Genomic DNA, 20751 nt, shown 5'->3' on the forward strand with positions numbered 1-20751 from the left:
CCAAAACTCTCCATCCAAAACAACACCCCAACCCCTGCTTCTGTCGTAATGTTTAAATAAGGCTTAGACTTTTTGTTTTAGGAGGGAGAATCCAGGCAAAGAGCTCCAAAGGAGACGCTAAGGAGAAAAAGGACATTTAGTGCCACGGGAGATGATTTACCTACAGTGAATCTTGCTGGTATTTTTATTTTGGTCTTCTTCAGTGCATTAGAGTTTTGATGTGTATGGGTCTGTACTTTTTGGATGAGATTTTTTGGTGATGGATTTTTCTTTTTGATTTTGCCACTTTTCTGTCACATTTTTTCCATCAATAGTTGCCTAGTAACATTTCTTTGTGATGGCTATGAGGGATAGATAACTGTCTGTGTAGATAGTCTCTTGTACAAGAAGAAGATGATAAGCTGGTGCTATTGAGAGGTGAAGGAATAAACTGACAACCACCAAGAAAACAGCCTTTGGACTGAGCCTGAACCACCACATCTTCCTTGTGTGACAAGATAAAGGAGAGGGTAGAGAGGCTTGGGTTTTATTTTGTGTCATTAAATTGCAATTTCCAGCCAACGCAGGATTCAAACTCTATTACCTGTGTCATTTATTAATATCTCACACAGATGAAACACTCCCAGATGATCTTGGAGGGAGCCCACTGCTACTTGGCGTGCCTATCAGGAGCCCTCCCAGTGATGTGGAGAAAGCCACACAGGTGCAGGATGCAGCGCTTAGCCTCCTCCCACTCTGCTGTCAGGCCACCTCTGCCTGAAACCAGGGATTTGTGTCCCTTTGCTTACCCTAACAAGACTAGCCCCTGGCAGCTTGTCTGCAGGGTGGGTATCTTCTTATTTTGTTTCCTTTCTCTCCTTAGAAGGTTCATGGTACACCAGGCGAATTATCAAGAGTGGAAGAAAGTAGCAAACAGAAGGACTCAGGTTTGTTACTCTTGATAACATGGAAGAGTTGGGTAAAAGCAGAAAGACATGGTGCCAAAGCTGTTGTTTTCTTTCAAAGATAAATTAACACAGAATTTTTTGAGATTACTTTTTTTTTCCTAAATTCTGTTTCTGTTTTGTAGATCATGACACACTATGGCAAGATGCTTTTACTTATGTTCCTGAATTCATTGCTAACTCTTAAAAGCTGTTCTTGATTATAGGGGGACCTGTAGTGTAGATTTACAAGCTAATGACCCAAGAGACACACAAAAGATAATTTTTCATGTTTTGAAAGTGAACTGCAACTTCAGATTAAACAAAACAAGCATCCCTTCAAGTTGCTGAATTTTTTTATACCTAAGAACATGGATGTAAACCATTGCTATAAGCATTTGTTAAATGGGGATTTGGATAATGCCTTATTACTGCTGTAGCTTTTTCTAATAGGTTAGTGGAATGTCAGGATCTTTTTTTAAAATGAAACCGAACTTTCATAAACTAACTCAAAAGTGCAGCACAGTCTCTTTGTGGTTGGAAACAACTGAATTTCAAGCAATTCAAGCAGCAGTGGAGTTGTTTTCATCCTAATTATTCTCAGTGTTGTTGTAATTCTAAGAGTCTGAGTTGCTGTTGTGACTATGGGGTGAGTCACTGACATTCTGGTCTTGGACAAAAGCATCCCTTTTCTCATGAGCTGACTCTGTGTTCGTATCTTTTACCTGTCCAGCATTTTTTTTAATACACCTTCATTGCAATAACACATCTGTTTAATTTTGGGGGAAGGTAGATGCTGAGGACTTCATTTTTATCACTGTTTGCTGTACAGCCTTACAATTGGAGAGGAGTTGTTGCCATGCAAAGGCACAAACAGGGTTATGCCCAGAAGTTTCAAGTGTGGTCTCTGATTGCATTTGGACTCTCTCTGTGAACTCTAAATCTACTCCAAGGTGCTTCTCTTGGTCTGACTGTCCCCGTTGTTCTGGGCCCCACCACCTTCCATTCTGCCCTATGGAGACTCCAGGGAGATGATTTGTCAGACAACTTATTGAGATCAGAAAAAGTGCACAGTGAGACAAAAGGATGGGGGTCTAGTTTGTTTCTTTGAGTTTTAGCAAATTTTCCCTAAAGTAGAGGCTGCAAAGCCCCTGCAGCTTTGATTTGGATTGTTTGGATTGATTCAAATTTTTTTTCAAAAATTTTCTTCATAAGCAGTTTGAGGACTTGGCTTGGAAAAGGGAATGGGAAGAAGCTGGACACCAGAGGTTTTTGATGGTTAGAGTAGCAGGCCAAGAAAGGAAATTATTTCCATCTTTAGGATGGAGACATAGAAGCTTTCCAAATACCTGTATAACACTAGGCAGGCTAGTTCCCTGCTTTTGTGAGGGAAGATGCTTTCAGGTGCAGTCTTATTCTGTCCTGTGTGATGCCAGACCATAAAATGAGGCTGCCTCCTTTTCTGAAACATTGGTAATTCCAGTGGTGGTTTCTCCTTGAGCAGGCACTGTCATATACCCCATGCAAAAGGACAGATTTCTTCTGAAACATCTTCATTCTCTTTCTAGATATACTGAGTGGCACTATCGTAAAAAAGCTTAAATTTTCTAGTTTGGAGGAAAGTCACTTGCCCTCTGAGATTAACCATATACCAAAGAAAATTTCTGATTCAGTAGAAGAGGAAGTGGACATCCAGAAAGGTAAAATCCGGTTGGTAATTAAGGTGAAGTGCTTAAATGCTTTCAGCTTTGCTTTTCTTGTGATAGAAATCATAGTCACATGGAAGCTTGAAGAGATGTATTTGTAGACAGGCCAACTTTAACAAAATCCAAAAGTGAAAATTCGCAGGAGATGCAGCACTGCCAATGGCAGTGGATGGCAATGTCTGTAGAGGTGTGAATAAGGATATTTGGGTTTCACTTGGTCAGCTGCTCCATAACATCCACCCTTTCTACTCTGAGTATGATTTTACAGAGTTATTAAAAAAACAACAAACACAGGAGCTGGAAAAAATGCATGCAAGTAATGGATGAAGTAACTGCAAAATGCTGTGAACTCTGAGCACAAGAGAATCAGGCTTTCCCTGCAATGCATAAGTAGAAGATCCTGCAATGCATAAGTAGAAGACAGAAGCAGTGGTGGCCTGACTATTTTCTGCCTTTATTCTGTGCATTTGCCTCAGTCTCTGTAGATACCTTTGTGTTGCTCTATTGTGCCTATCCTTCCCTGCTGCTCCCTAACAAGTATTTCTCTAGGGATTTTTGAGCCAGTTTCCTCCTGCTTGTGAGCTCTAGAAGAACAGGCCCCAAATTCCAGCTCTCTAACAGAAATTGTTGCTCATGTGAATGACAATCCCTTCAGTAGCAGGAAGGTTTCTATTCCAGCAAGTCTTCCAGCATGATGCTAACTGTGCATGTGCTTCCTCCTAGGTCAGGAAATGGATGATAGCCTAGATGATGTGTTTTTTTCCAAGATGCTTCATGAAGACTTGAGTGATTCAGGAGTGATCTTTGCCTTTGAAAGCTTTATTGGCCAACTGAAGAAATTGTTCTGGGTAATGTGAGCTCTTTCAACATGTGTGGCAATTGATCATCTTCTGTGAAATTACCTTTTTATCTCAGGGAGAGTTAGTGCAAATATCTCATCTTTAGTTTGTGTTCAGGAGTAGGACTTTGGTGACAGTGTCTGTTAGTCTGGAGCTCTTAAAAATATTCTGAAGAACTTGTATATTCTAAGAAGTGTTTCAGGGAAGACATAAAGAAAATTTTAATTAGGTTTTTCCTAACACAACACTGCCCTGAAGTCACATAGGTTACATTGAGGCTTGTTGGTTTAACTACTGTGACTGAATTAAATCAGACTGTATCTGCAGTACTGATGTGTCATCTTACTGCAGATTAAATTCGATTTACGATAGTTTCTGCAAAGATAAATGGCAAGTTCCAGCAGAGGAACGCGTTTTCCAGGGAAAGGTTTTGCAAGCTACACTTCTAGGTTTTGACTTGGGCCATTGCTGTCCCTAACTGTACTTCCCATGGCTAGTCCCGGTACAAAAGGATTGAGATCAACACACAGAATGCCCTGAGATCTTCAGAAAAGAACTTGTCTGCCCTGCTGAACCAGATACATAAGTGCAGGTAAGTAGTCTGGTGCTGGCTGAAAACAGCTTCAATTTTGTATCAATTTTGGTTGATAGGGAAAGCCAGCCTGAGAGCTGGATACTGCTCTTATGGTTTGTACGGCAAAATAACTTGTGTGTCTTTTATTTTTTTCCTTTTATGCAAGAAGAGTTTCAGAAGTGTAACTCCTGGGATTGCTCCTAGTTTTTCTGTAGGAGGAGAGGATGGGTTAATTGCAAAGCAAGCTTGAGTTACAAGCACTTGATGGAGAGTCCTTGGACTGTCTTCTGGTTGTCATCAACTTAGTAGCTTCTATTTCTAAATCTTTTCAGAAAGAAGCCAGGCTGTGACTTGCTTAATGAAGTGGAGGAGAAGAAAAGGGGCCTCTCAGATCCTGAATTTCTTAGATAGGAGCTAGATAAAAAAATGAAGTCAAATATTTATGAATTTGGTAAAGTGAGATACTTACACTTACAAGTACAGTATAGGATGTATCAGGCCTCTGTATCTATTGCACATTCACATTTTAGGATTTAGATCAAATGTAGTATGAAATAATAACCTTTAAAGTCAAAATCCCTGGTATCAATGGGACCTCTATGGGCAGAATTTGCAATCATTAAGGTACATGGAGAAGTTTGAGTCCAAAAAGAAAAAAAGTTGGTTGTTTTGTGGTGGAAGATAAGAGTAGATAGAAGTGAGATGCTTCAATGCTTGGTTGCCAAGTAAGTAACTTGGATCTAACCAGGATCACAGGATAGTGGATGCAGGGCTTTGCCAAAGTTTTCCTACCTCATTGCATCCGGGAATGGTGGCAAACCCAACACAAATGTTGCAACCACAACCCTTCTTAAGGTTTAGAAATTGCTGGCATCCTGTACATATCAAACCTAAGGCAGGAAAATCCATGGAGGCTGTTTGTGTTAAGACAGAATCATAGAATGATTTGGGTGGAAAGAGGTCTTCAGCACAGGAGATCTCTCCTGAACTCCCTAGAGGTTAGGATAGCATGAAGTGCAAGTATTGCACTGGGAACTCATTTGTATGCTCTGTCCCAGTCCTCTGTTGCTGGCTGCTGTTTGGGACAGGCTGTTGAGCTGTATTTATCTGCAGTATGCCTTTGGTGCAGCTATTCACATGCTCTGTGACATATCTGAGAACAAATCTGCCCCATGTAGCTCAGCAGTGAAATTTTCCTCTGCCTCAAGGTAGGTTTGGTGCTGAAGGGGTTGTTGTCCACCTTGTGTGACTACACATTGAAGTGGTAAAATTGTTTCTGCTTTTCATTACTAGGCTGAATAAACTTGAGGCCTTCCGGAAGATTGTTGTTGATGAGCTTGCCAGCCTGGAGAAGGAAACTCAAATTCTGGCAGTCATGGAGAAGGATGCACTGGTGTGTACAGCTTCTTGTGTGCCAGCCCAAAAAGGTGCCCCTTCCCAGGTAACAGGGGGTTTCTTTGGGGTCTTTTTAGGATTTCTGGAATGCGCAGATTATCAAACTGAATACGTTCTACAGCCAGCAAAAGGAAAGGTACATCTCTGCCAGCTGTCCTGTGTGCTCACAAGTCCTCTGATGGTCACAGAGGGCACTGGTTAGACTGGTGGTACACTTGCTGATAGATGGGAAAGGATTCTAAACCTAGTATGGCATCTTCACTTGGTGAACACTACTACACTTGGTGTCCACAGATGGAGCTTTTGCAGCCTTGTGAGGATTTTCAATTGGAATTAGAGTGTAATGAGGGAACCCTGTATGGGAAGTAGTATGGGAGAGGAATATTGCTCAGGAGAGCTGTACTCTGGAATCTGGAATAACATGCAATGCACCCTCTCAATGTGGTTTTGTCTAGGGGTCAGAGGACGTGGAAGGAGGTGATAATTTTCTGTATAAAAGACTCTGGCCTAAGTGCTGAGAAAAAAAACTTGCCATTCTCAGGTTTATTTTTGGTGGTAAATAGATCTGTTCAAACTTCACCAGTAAGTGCTTCATGAAAAGCCAGCTAAGATGGTTTTTCTTTCAGAATTGAATCTGTTGACTCAGCCCTGGGTGAAACACCAAGGAGTTTTGCCATCGCTGTCCAGAATACAACGGTACGTGTGGTACAAAAGCAGCTCCCTATGGATGGGGGAATGAGCTTTGGCCTGACTGACTGGTGTCAGAAGTGGGAAAATGAAACTGAAGTCCTGGGAGGTGAAGCCTTTGCTTGGCTGATTTGTGGGGCTTGTTCTTTGTGGGACCTCTGGCCCTGATGCATGGAAAGCATTGAGAAAGAAATGTTTGACAAGGGGAAGAGGTTACAGAGTACTGACCTGGGGAAGAAGATAAAGACAAGGGCCATCAGGTAGTGAGGTTTCTCCTGGGTTCGCAGTCTGGGGCAGTTTCTGTGTAGTTTGTGACCCTCAATGCATTTGCCCTTGGAGTTACACATCCATGACAACCTGTGGCTATGGGCTCTGCAGTGTAACAACACCTTGCGTGCTTTGTCTCATCTGCTCTTTGGGTCTGATAATCTCTAGCCTTGATGTATTCAAGTCTGATTTTTAAAAACATCCTGGTTAAATATTCTGCTGAAGTTCTTAAGCTCTGCAGAGTCTAATCACTACTTGATGCCCTTGTTTTAATTTGTAAAGTAAGAAAAATACTTTGCTAACTTTGATACAATGCTTAGTTTCTATCTGGTTCACCCCATCACACGGATGTTTATTTTTGTTACTGCTGCTGTTCCAGGTCTGTGTGCAGATCTGGTGGCTTTGGGAGTTTAGCATTTCTGCAGTAAGATTGATGGGGTTACTGCCATGTGTGGGATGCCATATGCCTGCCCCTCACAGGGCTGAGAAAGCTCCTTGTGTTGAAGGAACAGCTATGCCTGTGGTCACCACAGTGGACTCAGCCTGGGATTTTAGAAAAGATGCTAAAAACCAAGGGCTTGTATATTTTAGCAGTTAAAGTTGGAATCCTGAGCCTTTCCAAAGGGAAAATTTTCCATTATGAGCGTTGAGTTGCTGAGGGACACAGGTGCTCCTGAAAGAGCAGCAGGGCTGAGAAAAGAGCACTTGTGTTATGGGAGCTGCTCATCCTGCAGCACTTGTTCCAGGGTAGGTGCTTGAGAATGAGGAGCTGAGTCTAAATGTTCTTCCAGGATCTTTGCAATTTCTTATCTTGAACAGTTTCAATATTTATATAAATTTTTGTGATGTTTTATCTTACCTTTTTTTTTGTTCTTTTATGCAGCATGTGCACTCAGTGAACAAGGAAGAAGAAAACGTGTTCATTGTTCCTTCTGACTAGCAAACCCCTGAACTCATTATTGCTCATGGCATTTGAGCACTTTGTGTGCAGCATAGAGAAGATGGTTCTGTGAAGGATGTTAGCCTATCTTAAATGAAAAGAAAAAAGAGGAGGAAAAAGCATTATGTTGAGCCTTTTTTTGGCTTTAAAAGAATATATAGTGCTAAGTGGTCTAGTTGCGACCCCTGTGTTAATACAAAGTTTTTTCTGAGAAATTGCAAGGTTGGCTTCTTTATATATCAAATAAATTTAAAAAATTAACAAAAAAATGATATAGCCATCAAATTGATGGATATATTGACTTACTTTGACTGTTCTGCTAACGCCTTTATCAAGTGTAAAAGTGCTTAACAATTGATTCAAAGTAAAAAGTTGTTTGCATAGGATAACAATCTTGCCTCTTTCCTTCAAATTGATGCACTGGGAATGTCTGGAAAGGTACTCTAGTGCTCTGCCTGCCTTGCATAGGATGTGTTAGGTATAGCCTCTCCTGTGTGCACATAAGTGTGGGAGTTGCTGGCTTGACACCATTGCCACTCAATTCTGGATTGCAGAGAGAGATCTGTTGTCCAGCTGGAGGCTGCAGAGGGCAAGAAATTTGGAGAACTAAACAGAAAATGGGAAGTGAAGCATGAGAAATTTTTTTTGCTGCCAGTGACTTTTGGCTCCAAGGAGAGTTCAGAATACAGGGAACAATGCACAGATTAGACAAAACAGCATCAGAGGTCTCTGGAAAGTAAGCAGCAGACAAGCCAAGCTTATTAATATTGTCCTCTGCTGTGACAGAGTGTGATGGACTTCCCCAGAATGTAGTTGCTTTTCACAAGAGTTTGTTCTTTCAAAAACAGCATTAATTCTAATGCACCCTAATGAATTTGTGGGAACATGGCAGATCTCCAGGCTTTGGGTTTCTATCTCTTTAACTTAGAGAAACAGCCTCAGATTGCTGCATGGGTTAGAGTTGAGGGAATCCTCCCCTGCACAAAATGTAACTTCATAACAAAAGCCCAAGCCCTGGCAGGGTTTGTTTCATAACTGAACTAGGTTTGATGCTGTTCCTGCTTGAGAAGGTCACACAGAGTAGCACCAGCACAGAGAACAGCAAGAAAATGCTGTTGCCATTGTGTTACCATTTTATGCTTATTTCTTTATCTTAAGTAGTCCTGACTAGGGTTGGCATGAGCTGAAGTTTTTTCATCCACATCAAGATGCACTTGGTGCGTTCTTCCTCAGGTAGTTTAAAAGACAAGACTTCTTCAACCTTGCCCTTTCCAGAGGTTCAGATGTACTGGTCTCCCCCTGCTATTCCTAATGTGAAGGTCTGAAGTGCTGCTTTTACAACCACTGGCTTGTTCTTGTTTCTTTGTGGGCTGGCCCTAGTGATCTGGCTACACTGCTTCCTCCTGCTACTCTTCAGTGTCCTTACAGCTGCTGTTTGATTCTAGGCTCTCAAAGCACTCAGCTGAAGCAGCCGTGACTTTTGGGAGATGAAGCTGTAACCTCTGTGAGCAGTAAAACTAGTTTTGCATCTTGGCAGCAGAGTTTTCAGCAGGCTCTGGTCCCACTAGTGTGGTGGCATACTCTGATGGCCCCAACAGTGTCATTAACCAAAACAGGCTTTAAGATAGCAGCCTGAATAATCTGATTCTATTGCTATCCTACTGCCTGGATGAGCCAGGTCCTACATTTGGGGCTTTCAGTACTTGAGTAGTAGCCCAGGGATCTGGCTGTAGGAGTGTGATAAGGCTTGATCTGCACTGCTGCTTCTTACTGGGATCCAGAGTGCACACTGGTGAATGGAAAGGGATGCCTTGTGCCGTGTTACTCCCACTCCTAAGTTCCAAGTTGAGCCTTCCAGTAATTTAGTAATTCCTACATAAATGCCTTACGTATATTCCCAACTACCTGGCCCAAGATGATGATGCAACCTGGGCTATCGAGGTGCTTGATGTGAAGCAGACCCAAGAATTGAGATGAGCTGCCTGCACTGCGGTTGCTCCTGTGCGCTGAATTCGGCAAAGCCACAGAAACAGCGCCGAGAACTCGCGCCCTTGGGGCACGGCATTTCCTTTGGGATGGGTGTGGACCTATTTAGGCTCCTTCATCTGCTTCTCCAAGCAGTTTGCAGCCCAGAGGGAACGTTTGAAATAGGAAGAGGATAAGATGGGATGTCTCTCTCTGGTTTAAGGTGTGGGTTTTTTTCCAAACTATGACAGTAATGATTGATTTTTTTTTAATAATCTGATGTTTTGGATGGATTCAAGTGTGGGGTTTTTTCCAAACTATGACAGTAATGGTTGATTTTTTTTTTTTTTTAATAATCTGATGTTTTGGATGGATTCATTGCTCTCTTAAGTTCAAGCTGCTAAGTGTTTAAGCTTTGTCAGCACTGTGAAGTAGATGTGTAGAAACACTTGTTTTGCTACATTTCCTCACCCTTCATGTGTGTTGGCAGAAGGCTCTCTTGGTGTCCCCTCTAACTGTAAAAAGTTAGGAATGCTTTTCATCCAAGTATCTTTGCTAGATTATTTACAGAGTGCATTTCTGTATCTCTTATTGTTGCATCTCCAAATAAAGCTTGGGAGGTAAGTGTTGACCACTTCAGAAGGCATGGAGAAAGGAAAAATCAGGGTTCCTTACTTAGTAAAAATTGCCATAATGCTGTATGTATATACATTTGATTTTAACTCTTTTATTGGAAAAGCCTGAACCCCAAAAGGGTGTTTTAATGGTGGGTGTGGGAGAGCAGAAAGGGATGTCACACTGCTTAAATACCTTCTACCCCTACACTCATCTGTCCTTCATATGAAACACTTTAGTGTTTGAGAAGCTCAGTGTGCTCCAGCCTGATGACCTGTGAACTGCCAAAGGTGAAAACTTTGGACTTTACTAATGGTCTTTCCATCTGTAGGCAGTAGAAGAGTTTGGAGACTGCATCTGGGACAGAAATTACTTTTCTGACTTTGGACAGCCCATCTCATGCCACTTTCTGCACTCCCAGGTCAATTAAACATGTTTGACCTTAAGCCTCCTGAAAGTCTGAAGTTCATTTCGTTTCTGCAACAGATGTGTAATTGGGTTATCCCAAAATTACCTTTTGGAAGGTAGGTAGCTGACCTTGGCAGGTTTCCTTTGCCCTTCCCACTTCATGCTTTTTAAAGTGCTATTAATCCAGATATTTCTTTTATTTTCTTCCTTTCAGTGCAAATATACATAGCTCAATTTTCAGCCAATTCAGTTTCCTTGACACTTCTGAGCCAGAACAACAAAGATGTAGGTGCTGAGGTGCAAAAGCTATGCATCAATACCCAGAAAAAGAAATGGGAAATAGAAAAGTTCCGGTTAAGGACAATTGCTTTATGCCTTTTAAGCTTTAAATAGGGTTTAATATTAAACTGACTATAATCCCTGCTGTTTATGCTGCACCTCTTTCAGAGGATGCTGCTGTGCCAAGTGCTTGTTTACCTGCACAGTCTGTGCCAATGCAGTGGCCCAGCCCAGGGCTAGAGCTAATTCATGTCAAGGCCGTGTAAAGCCAGAAAAAAGGATGTCCTTTGTGGCTGGCAATGGGCAGAGGAGCTGTGGTGCAGGGACAGCCCATCCTGCTATTGGTAAGGTGTGCTGAGGTTAGCTGGAGCACACAGGGACAGGTCCTGCTTCTGCAGGCAGTAGAACTGTGTCTAAGAGAGTAATGAACTGGAAAATAGATTTTTCTAGGAACAGCTGAGAGCTGTTGTGTATTTTCAATCTGAAAGAAATTTTGTTTTTGAGATCCTGAGATTTATTTTTGAGATTTTGATTTCTCTATTGTCTCTCCCCTGTTTTCAACCATCATGTTCCATGAAAATAATCTGCTAATCAAACAAGGACTTGATGGGCAAGTACAAGTTTGAACCAAGTGAGTTCTCTACTTCAATATTACCTTTCTTCAAAAGTCCACATTTCTATAGGAAGAGGGACAAAAGAACTGCTTGGAAGCTTTACACCAATACCAGGGAAGGTGGTGTATCAAGTTATGGAGATTGTTTTTGAATCTGATGTGACTGCCCTAAAATGCTTCTGAAAAAGCTGGAGAACAAAAGCAGTCTCAAGTAACCAATTACCAGCTCAATTTGATGCCTTAAGGAGAAATGGAGACAGCCTGATAGTAAAATTTGTTTATTTACAGTGTTATGTATTACAGGAAAATCAGTTTAAAAAGTCAATGCTTCTTTTTCTTCAAAGTTGCGGCGTTTTGAAGATGTTAAGACGTATCTGAAGAATTTTAAACATACCTGATTCCAGCCTTCCTGGCTGATCTGGATCTGCAAGGTCTGAGACCATCTGGTTTTTTCCTTTTTTTTTTTTTTCTTTTTCTTTTTTTTTTCCCCAGCCCTTTGAATTTCAAGTAAGGCATTTATTTATTTCCTATTCTTTTGATGAGGTTTCAACAGAACCAAAGACAATATCTGTGGGTTTGATTGCCATAGTAAACTTTAACACTTAGCACAGCTGACGCTTTCCACCTTGATAGTCAAATGCATGCTTTGCCATCAAAAGATTATGGACTCCACTCGGCCTAAAATCCATGCTGGGCACACAACCCTTGTGTTGCCTGCCTTAGATGAATGGTCCAGCTCATTGCCTTGTTCACTGTCTTGTCAGCTCTTTCAGATTCCTCTGCCTTTACCCTGGCTTCCAGTATTAAGCTGATTTCTACAGAGCTCTGAAGCTCTCCTTTTACTCAGGGTTGTGTAAAACACCTTCGGTCAAACCCACTAATTTCTTACACTTTGGGATTTTTACAGTATCAATCAGAAATGCCTGTAAAGGTTCTGGAAGGGCCAGTGAGAAATAGTATATGCATACAGTGTCCAGGTTTTGTGAACTCAGGGTTCTTGGGTGTTTTTGTTTGGGTTTTTTCTTTTGGGTTGCTGCTTTCCCCCTTAAGTGTTAGAGAAAACAGGCACTGGCTTTCAGTAAGTGAGGCTTCGTGACCAACTTCATGAAGAGGAGAGTAAATGTGAATATGCACCAGTTAGATCTAGGTTGGTGTGGTGGTGTAAAAGTGTCTGAATATTGCAGTTATTTTGGTCACCCGGCTCGTGATGATGAAGTTCAGCAGTGAGGCTGCTAAGAGGTACTGCTTCTGCTGTAGCATTTTGGGAATTTCTGTTTTCTGCTGGAGCAGGAAAGTTTTGTCCACTTTGCAATGGCGCTGGAACTGGCTGGAGACAGATGGCATTCAATGGGACTTTCAAGCACACAGTCAAGCAGAACTCTGACACAAGACACCCTTCTTCATGCCATTTTCTCCTCTTGCTTTTGCTGGGCAACCCCATCTGCTCTTCTTCCCCTACTGTACCACTTCCTCAGCCTTTCATTCCTATCCATGGGCCCCCAGGGCTACAGTCTCTTGGGCTGCTCCTGGTGAGGCTGGCTGCCCTGTGTCCACACTGCTCCTTGGGATAAACCTTCCTCCTGCCTTTATGCCTGCAGTCTTCAAGAGTCCCTGACGGCAGATCATCTAAATGGGGATATCTGGAGGAGATAACTCTCCCTCTAGAGGTGGAGAAGAATTGGACAGCAGGATTTGGGACAGCCTCCTCTGCATGTGTGCCTTCTGTGGCTGCTTGGGCCCTCTGTGCTGGCTGGGTGTGTGTTTTGGCTTCCTCCTGCCCTGGGACTCTGAAAGGTGACAGGAATGAGAGGACATACTTCCTTTACAGAAGTGCTTCACTCCAAGGGAATTGCTGGGCCGGAGTGACTCCAAAAGTTCTTTTTGTTGAGAGAATTTTATACACAAGAATGGAAGAGATCAGAACTACTTCACTGTGAGGAAAAAAGTCTGTGTCTATTTTTAGTAGAGGAAAATAAGTGGGCTAAATGAGAAAAGGGTGAGGGCAGACCCATGAAGTTAACCCTGGGTATTCTTCATTTCTAACCATTTCAGTAGGGTAAATGCAGTGAACTGAAGCAACAAAGATGGTGATGGACTGTTGGGAGACACCTTTATAACTACAGACAGCAGATATCTCCTTACTTCCCCTCCAGCAGTTTGTGCCTCTGTCCTGTCTGTTTCTCCAGCCAGAGACCAGTCTGAGTAAGGTCCACCTGCCACAGGAATTCCTGTATAACCTGCTTGGCTCACTGCTGAACTTGCTTCTCAAATTTTCTGCATCTTCCAGTCTATTAATATGTGGCATGGCAGTTTGAATTAGCAGCGTTTGTATAGGAATAACTTTACACACATTTACACTCAGCGGGTTTGTCTGCCTTAAGTTGGCATGACCCTATTTATTTCAAAATCTATTTACCTGGAACTCCTGTGAAGTTAGCACATCCAAAGTGGGCTTGTTTTGCTCTATGTTCTGAATACCATTCTGGGCAGTGCCAGGGGCTACAAGCCCAGCCCCCTGAAATAGAAAGCTTCTGCCAGCCTTCCTGGCATTTGAATCAGGTAGCACTTGTGTAAAGCAAGTGAGTGTGGAGCCACAACTGCCTAAAATCTATGGGATGGCGCTCCTGGGCTCTGCCCTCTGTCACATCCTTCCCCAGGGCTCCCACAGGATCAAAGGGCACCTTGCTAGTGTGCTTTGGGGAATTGCTGAGAAGAAGAAAAGAGGGATATGGTGACAGAAGAGGTCCAATTCTCACCTTTCCTGCCACCCCTCCTTATTTTCCTGTCCTTGGCTGCAGTTCAGCTGGATGTAGTGGGTGCACTGTGAAGCGTTGCCTCTCTTGCATGCACAGAAAGTGCTCACTGTGTTAGCCTGAACAGAGTCCTAACCTTTTGAAGGCATTGATGGATTTATCCATCAAGTGTTTCATAAGGCGTTTTTGTGTCAGCATTAGAGATCAAAAAGGTTTTCTTTTTCATATGAGAAAGATCTTGGCTTTCTTTGTTCTGATGTTGATCTTTGACAAGACAAGTAGTTCTACTCATTTTGTTAAAACCTAAACAGCAGTACATTAATAAGTGTCTGGTACAAAGACTGATAAATGTAATCAAATAGGTTTTAAGCTAAAGCTTGTAATTCAGTCTTTTTTCTTCTTTTTCTCTTTAGAAAAAAAATCATAGGAAACAGTATACTTATTGTGCTTTCTTATTATTCTGCAATCCATTGGCAGCAGCAAAGTAGTCCTTGTGGAAACCATTCTTGATTTCTGATGTGACAGGGGTTTCCTTTACAGCTGTTCTTGAAGGTGCTTTCCGGTATGTCTGTAAAAGCAAAATCAAAAATAAACATTTGGATTTGTTCAGTGCCCGCCAAAACACTGCTTATGGTTAACTGTAACTGGAGCTTGTCTGCTGTTTGGTGCAGATGTATGTATTTGCTTCAGACTGCATTAGGAGTATAGTAGCCTTTTCACTGCTGTGGGTGATGTTACTTTACTAGCCTTACCGTAATACTTCTCAGTGTCAAGAGATTTCAAGCCTTGCGCACTAAAAGCTTTATGTATGCAGGCAGGCTAGAGCACTCCCTGCTAAAAGATGTTGAAGTAAATAGACAAAGACAGAACTCTAATTTTTTTTTCCCTCCTTAGGAGGCAAAAGACTCAAAAATTTGCCCACCAAAGCAAATTTAGACCTCCTATGTACTGAATGCAGTACCTGATCTGCTATACACGTGCAGAAGAGTTGAGCTGCAATGAGAAAGTCATCACTACTGAGTATCTCTCTCAGACATGACTATATCTGTTACTCTTAAGTGATGTATATATTTTAAGACTAATATATTTTAAGCACTGATGATGATCCTTTATCTCAGTCCACCCAGACTGCTATGCAAAAAGTTCTATTTTCCCCATCTTTGTCAGAGAGCTCTCAGAAGACTGCTTACCTTGATGTAGAAGTTGATGAAGAGGATGACCAGTGTGGCCATGTAGGAGGACTGGAACATGAGGCAGCCAAATGGGAATCCGCATGGCTTCACAGCTGCACTGAGTGTGTGCACAATAGTGAGCAGAAACTGGATCTGTGGAGAGAAGATAATGCAGGTGTATTTGCTGAGAAAGGGTCAGTGCTAGCTAAATCAGACACAGCAATGTCCCCTAGTCCTGCTCCCTGAAAGTTTGAGTACTCTTAAAAAGTATCCCTTTATAACCTCGGAATGTGTTGTTAGGATTAAGTTAAAATGGTGATCTTGTGAAATTCAATGCAACCTGAAGGGGTCAGAGGTTTCTTAAATTAAGTTTATAGGCCTAATTGACAAAAGGGAAGCTTTTATTTTTTTTCTCTCAGATTTAGTAGGTGTTGTTCTATCTTCCAAGTCTTTTGACAGGTACAGTTGTTGTCTCTGTTGCTGGGCAGAAACCGGAGGAAACTCTGAAGGTTCTTTAGAACCTTTAGAATTCTGAACAGAAATAGCTTTAGAAGTTTGAACAGAAAATGCAAAACTCAGGTCCAAGGAGTTCAGATGCACTTGCATTAATAGAGTTAAGGATAAGGAGGGAACAAAGGAAGAAAAATGAGACTGAGAAGGAATTGCAGAGACTTGTCTGTATTTAGAAATGTGAGCCACAGCCCACACTAGTGCACCTCATTCTTCTCAGCCATATAAGCATGCCCTCAAACCAGTGTACTGAAGTGCATTTCCAGCAAGGAAGTGTGTTTCACCGGCAGGGTTGGCCTCAGCTCAGAGAAACAGCTTTTGCGAAGCAAATTTCTACACAGGCGTTTTAAAGCCCACTGCAAACATTTGAATTTCCAAATAACATGAACAGGCCCCAAGAAAAAAAAAGGTGAAAGGAACTTTATTTCATATCAAGCCTTAGATCTTGTTGATAGAAACTTTTGATGTGGCTCAGCTCCTCAGGTACAGCAACAGGAGGAACAGACTTTTAGAAGTCAGTCAATTTCTGTATTGCCTAAAGTTTGTTTGCATCATTTTGCATGTTGCGTTGTACTGTGTTGTGGGTTATCCTGGCTTGGCTGCCAGCTGCCCACCCAGCAGCTCTCTCCCTTCCCCTCGGTAGAGTAGGGGGAGAAAATAAGATGAAAAGAATTTGTGGATAGAGATAAAGGTAGGAGGAGGGTAATTGATAAAACTTACCTATTACTGTTATAAGCAAAATAGACTTGACTTGAAGAAGATTAGTTTCAAGTACTGCCAATTAATAACACAGAAGGATAGCAAGAAATAAAATTAAAACCACCTTCCTCTAAGCCCCTGCTTCTTCTCAGGTTTAACTTCATTTCTGAACTTCACTCCTCTGCTTCCTTCCATGTGGTGCAGGGGGATGGGGTTTGTAGTCAGCTCCTACTGCTTTGGCTTTGCTGCTCCTTTCTCCTCACACTCTTGTCCTGCTTCAGTGTGGGGTGTCTCCCATGGGAGAGAGTTCCAGTGTGGGTATTTCCCATCAGCTGCAGTTCTTCACAAGTTGCCCCAGCATGGGTCCCTTCCACAGGGTGCAGTCCTTCAGGAACAGGGTTCTCCTATGTGGGTCCCCAAGGGGTCTCACAGGTTCTGCCAGCAAACCTGCTCCAGGGTGGGCTCCTCTCTCCTTGGGTCCCTAGGAGCCTATTTCCCCATGGGCTGTATCTTCCTTCAGGGCAGACATGTCCATTGCTACAGCATGAGGTCCCCCATGGGCTGCAGGTGGATCTTTGCTCCCCTCTGGACCTCCGTGGGCTGCAGGGAACAGCTTCACCAGCACCTTCACCACAGGCTCCAGGGGAGTTTTTGGTGCTAATGCCCTCCTTCTGTTCTGACCTGGGTACTTGCAGGGCTTTGCTGTCTCCTCTCTGAGCTGCTATGTTATGTTTTTCACCCTTAAATAAATATTATATCATGGAGGTGCTCCCAGCTTTGCTGATGGGCTCAGCTTTGGCCGGCTGGGAGGGTCTGTCTTGGAGCTGGTTCTGTCAGACATTTTTTTGACTTTTAAATCGTTTTTTTTCCACAATTAAGGAGAAGTCATTTTCTATGCAATGGTTCAAAACTAACAAAATTTTGTGGATTAAAGAGTTTCTACTATTTCTTTTCTACAGAAAACAATTCTGAACAGTTTCATATATGAAATTATATCAAGCTGCACTAGTGACTTATGCTGTATGATAGTTTAGTTATACTTCAATTCTTACTGGCTTAATTGTGTAAATAACAATGTTTAGCAATAGTTCATTTAGTCCTCTCTCACATTTTGAAGGATTTCTGGTAGTTAAAAATAAGAGTAAAACAGATACTTACCAGCTGTGCCTGAGTGAGGTATTTCTTCCACCAGAGATATTTGCGCATGGAAGGGATGACTGACAGTCCATAGTAAGAATACATAAGCACGTGGATAAAGCTATTCAAAGTGGGTCCAAAGAAGCCTACAAAAATCCATTATGGAAAAAATAATTAAGTACCAACTGCTAAAAAGTGAGAGAGGATATTATTGCTTGTGATATTGCTTCTATATTGTCTCTCTTGCAAATGGTAAGTATTCCTTTCATGCTTTTTCCTTGCTAAAGACATTCCTGATGTGTAGAGGTGCTGTCCTAGGGACAACTGAAAAACCAAGTGATACTTCTTAGTGGGTTGTTCTCATGCTGAATTTTGTATTTTTATCTGATATTTTTCTTCTCCTCCACTTTTTCCTATTCTGTAGTTTACAGGATAATTTTTCCCTCTCCTAAAACTCTTCTTTCTGAGTCTCTCCATTATTTCTGTAAGCTTTAAACACTGCTGTGGATGGCTTTGCTGCTAGTATGCAGCTTAGGACCCTGGGAGACTCCTGTATTTCTGCTCTCTGATGCAGTAGCAAGGGCTTTACTCTGAACTAAACCAGCCTTTTGTGCCTGTGTTTGATCACCACTCTTGTTTTCTTCATTGGCTCTTCTGCTAGATGCACGTTTATAGAATTTCATCCCAGATAATACCTTGCTGCTGTTATTAGTAACATTTAGTGAATACTAGTTCTAGAGGAAATTAATTATCCTCTGTACCTTGCAGACTATGGAGAAGCAGCAGCACTGCTCTCTGCTGTGTGCTTGTGTGTTTGATGGCAGTGCCACAACTACAAGAGGGACTCATCAGTTGTTCTCATTTTGCCACTGATTAATTACTTAGCTACTGGTTTAATTACAGTAGTGCAGTGCTAGTGTAAAGTGTGGGGACCACACATTAGAAAGTTCAAACCCCCACTGATTTGTTTACACCTCTAGAAATGGCTCCTAATTGCTATGAAATCTCTAATTCCTGCTTCTACCTCTAACAGTAATTTACTTTGATTTTGTGCTGTCCACAGTAAGTGCCAAGAAATGTGAATTCTGCTTTTAGCTCTGAAAAAGACCTGCAACAAGTTTCTTTACAAAATGTTACAACGGGCTGTGGTGACTCACTCTAATAGGTTGCAAGAAAACTGGAATTATTTTCAACTTTGAAAGCAGTTCCACAGGAAGCCTCTAGTTGTGTGAAGCCCTGGAAAAGTGTGCCTGTTGTGAGACAGCTGAAGTAGTTCTCTGCTGTTTGGACTTCTAATACAAATGCCTGGTGACCAGCCTGTGGCATCACAGATCCCTTCCTAACAGGGAAGATGATGACAGCTACTGTAACCTTCTGATGGTGTATTCTCATAGGAAACAGAACAAACTCAAATTGGTATTTTAATTAGTGACTAAGTAAAGTATCTGCTAAAGCAGAGATTGATGTATACAAGAATTGAGCCTGTAAAAGGGCCATTGATTTGATTTGTTGTGATTGATAAAGGCTTTACCAGGGTCCTGACTTCTTCCTGCATCTGCTTTTGGAGTAGGTTTTGTATGTGCTGGCTCCTCTGTGCTACTCAGTACTGTGATGCTTAAAAGTGGTTTGAAGAGAAGTAAATACATGAGTTTGTGACATCTAAGTTAAAAATCTAGGGCCTAACACTCAGGTATTTTTGGCCTGAACTTTTAACCATGCTTTTAACTTTCCTGTGTTCTGCAAGTGGTCTAAAAGGCTCTGAACCCTAAAGGTGCCCTCATATGGCACAGTGGCACAATTCCTTTGTATGGTGATGTGATTCCTCCCCAGCTGCAGCTGACTTAGACCCAGGGTGATGAAGCAAACAAAGACTTACTCTGCCCACAAGGTATCCAGTTCAGAACACACCACCAAATGTTAAACATAGTGGCATGGTGATACACGTGAAGGAAGGTGATCTGGTTGCTTTTCTTTCTCAGTACAAAGAAGATAGTGTCCATGAATTCAATTACTTTGGAAAAATAATACCACCACAGCACCTTGGCTACCTGTACAAGCAAGAACAAAGAAGCAGGAGATCAATATCTGTCCATACAATTGCTTAAATATTATTGTATGTCTTCACTCCCTAGGCATGTGACTTCCCAGAAGGCATTAATATGCTATTAAAGGAGAAGCACAAGTTCTGCCTTCAATTTTATTTTGCTTTTCAATGAGTTTTCAAAAGCAGTTTTATAAAAATATGTCTTTTAGGAAACTGTATAAATATATAATTATTAAAATATAATTTAAGAAATGTAACACTTGAGGAAGGGTTTTCTAATTGTTTTGTTGGGGTTTTTTCCCAAAGGTGCAGTTTTGTGGGTGGGTTTTTGCTTCATTTTGTGATGGTTCAGTAAAAATAACTGAACTATCTACCATTTTCTTGACACTGAACAGATTTTGGTTCCGGATTCTTTTGAAGAAATCTGAATTTGATACTCAATGCAATGAAATCTGTCCTCCTCTAGAGTAGAGATATTTTATCAGAGCTAGGATAGTTAAAGACAGTTCAAACAGAAAGGGTGCTGAGGGCTGAGCTGCTTTTGTCTCTCACCCGGATATCGGCCTCCCCTGCGCTGTGGAGGTTCTGGCACTGCAAGTTGTAGCCGCCTTCCCATGTGGCAAGGATGAGCTGGAACAGAAAAGAGGAATTACGTTCATGAACAGATGGAATGGTTTTTTCCCCCTGCAGTTGTTCTGTCCTCATTGGTGGGTATCCACTCCTTCCATGAACTGAATGCTCTTGAACCAGATGACTTGCTAATATCTTATATTTTGAAAGGGGAAAGGCATCAGTTAAGCTGGAGATATGAAATTATGCATTTCTCATCTTTCTCTGGCTTTAGAGCCTTCAAGGCATCCATTAAAATCTCTCATTATTTAATGCACCTCCAAATCCTCACTCCAAAGAAAATGCCGGAATACTCTGTCTTTGTCCTGAAGCAGTATGAACAGAGCTTAACACAGCTACTTGCGCAAAGCTGCCCTTGAGAAAAATTCCATTTGCCAAGCAAACAGAAGGCAAATGCAAAGTAGTGCAATGGGAGCAATATTTCCTAATGCCATACATGTCTTTATAAGCCCCTGTTAAATGCTGGAGGAAGTGAAGGAGAGCAGGCACAGTGCTGAATGGAGGGGTGAATAGCACACAAGCAATTTCTTAGATTCTGCACATGTTACACGGGGAAGCAGACAGAGCAATGAAATATCAGAGTGCCACACTGGGA

The 20751-nt window shown here is 41.9% G+C and overlaps 2 protein-coding genes across 8 annotated transcripts in view; one reads left to right on the plus strand and one right to left on the minus strand.

Annotated features, from left to right (window-relative positions):
• SYCP2L (synaptonemal complex protein 2 like) overlaps nucleotides 1-7521 on the plus strand; it is a 28942-nt gene extending 21421 nt beyond the window's left edge. For 6 of the 7 annotated variants that reach the window (XM_039712120.1, XM_039712115.1, XM_039712113.1 and 3 more), the window contains exons 27-36: nucleotides 82-178; nucleotides 612-703; nucleotides 863-926; nucleotides 2492-2623; nucleotides 3353-3477; nucleotides 3966-4060; nucleotides 5336-5435; nucleotides 5515-5573; nucleotides 6064-6133; nucleotides 7275-7521. In XM_039712120.1, coding sequence (XP_039568054.1) covers nucleotides 82-178; nucleotides 612-703; nucleotides 863-926; nucleotides 2492-2623; nucleotides 3353-3477; nucleotides 3966-4060; nucleotides 5336-5435; nucleotides 5515-5573; nucleotides 6064-6133; nucleotides 7275-7331 — 891 coding nt within the window. In that variant the 3' untranslated portion in view covers nucleotides 7332-7521. The remainder of the gene's footprint in view (nucleotides 1-81; nucleotides 179-611; nucleotides 704-862; nucleotides 927-2491; nucleotides 2624-3352; nucleotides 3478-3965; nucleotides 4061-5335; nucleotides 5436-5514; nucleotides 5574-6063; nucleotides 6134-7274) is intronic. The other variant, XM_039712114.1, reaches the window with a different exon arrangement.
• Nucleotides 7522-11473: 3952 nt separating this feature from the next.
• Nucleotides 11474-20751, minus strand: part of ELOVL2 (ELOVL fatty acid elongase 2) — a 51107-nt gene continuing 41829 nt past the window's right edge. The window contains exons 4-8 of the mRNA XM_039712209.1: nucleotides 20079-20156; nucleotides 19359-19530; nucleotides 17504-17628; nucleotides 15155-15289; nucleotides 11474-14532 (exon numbers count right to left, since the gene is read on the minus strand). Coding sequence (XP_039568143.1) covers nucleotides 14404-14532; nucleotides 15155-15289; nucleotides 17504-17628; nucleotides 19359-19530; nucleotides 20079-20156 — 639 coding nt within the window. The 3' untranslated portion in view covers nucleotides 11474-14403. The remainder of the gene's footprint in view (nucleotides 14533-15154; nucleotides 15290-17503; nucleotides 17629-19358; nucleotides 19531-20078; nucleotides 20157-20751) is intronic.

This window comes from Passer montanus, unplaced genomic scaffold, assembly GCF_014805655.1.
Source record: "Passer montanus isolate IOZ18808 unplaced genomic scaffold, ASM1480565v1 scaffold26, whole genome shotgun sequence".
In the NCBI taxonomy this organism is placed as follows: Eukaryota; Metazoa; Chordata; class Aves; order Passeriformes; family Passeridae; genus Passer; species Passer montanus.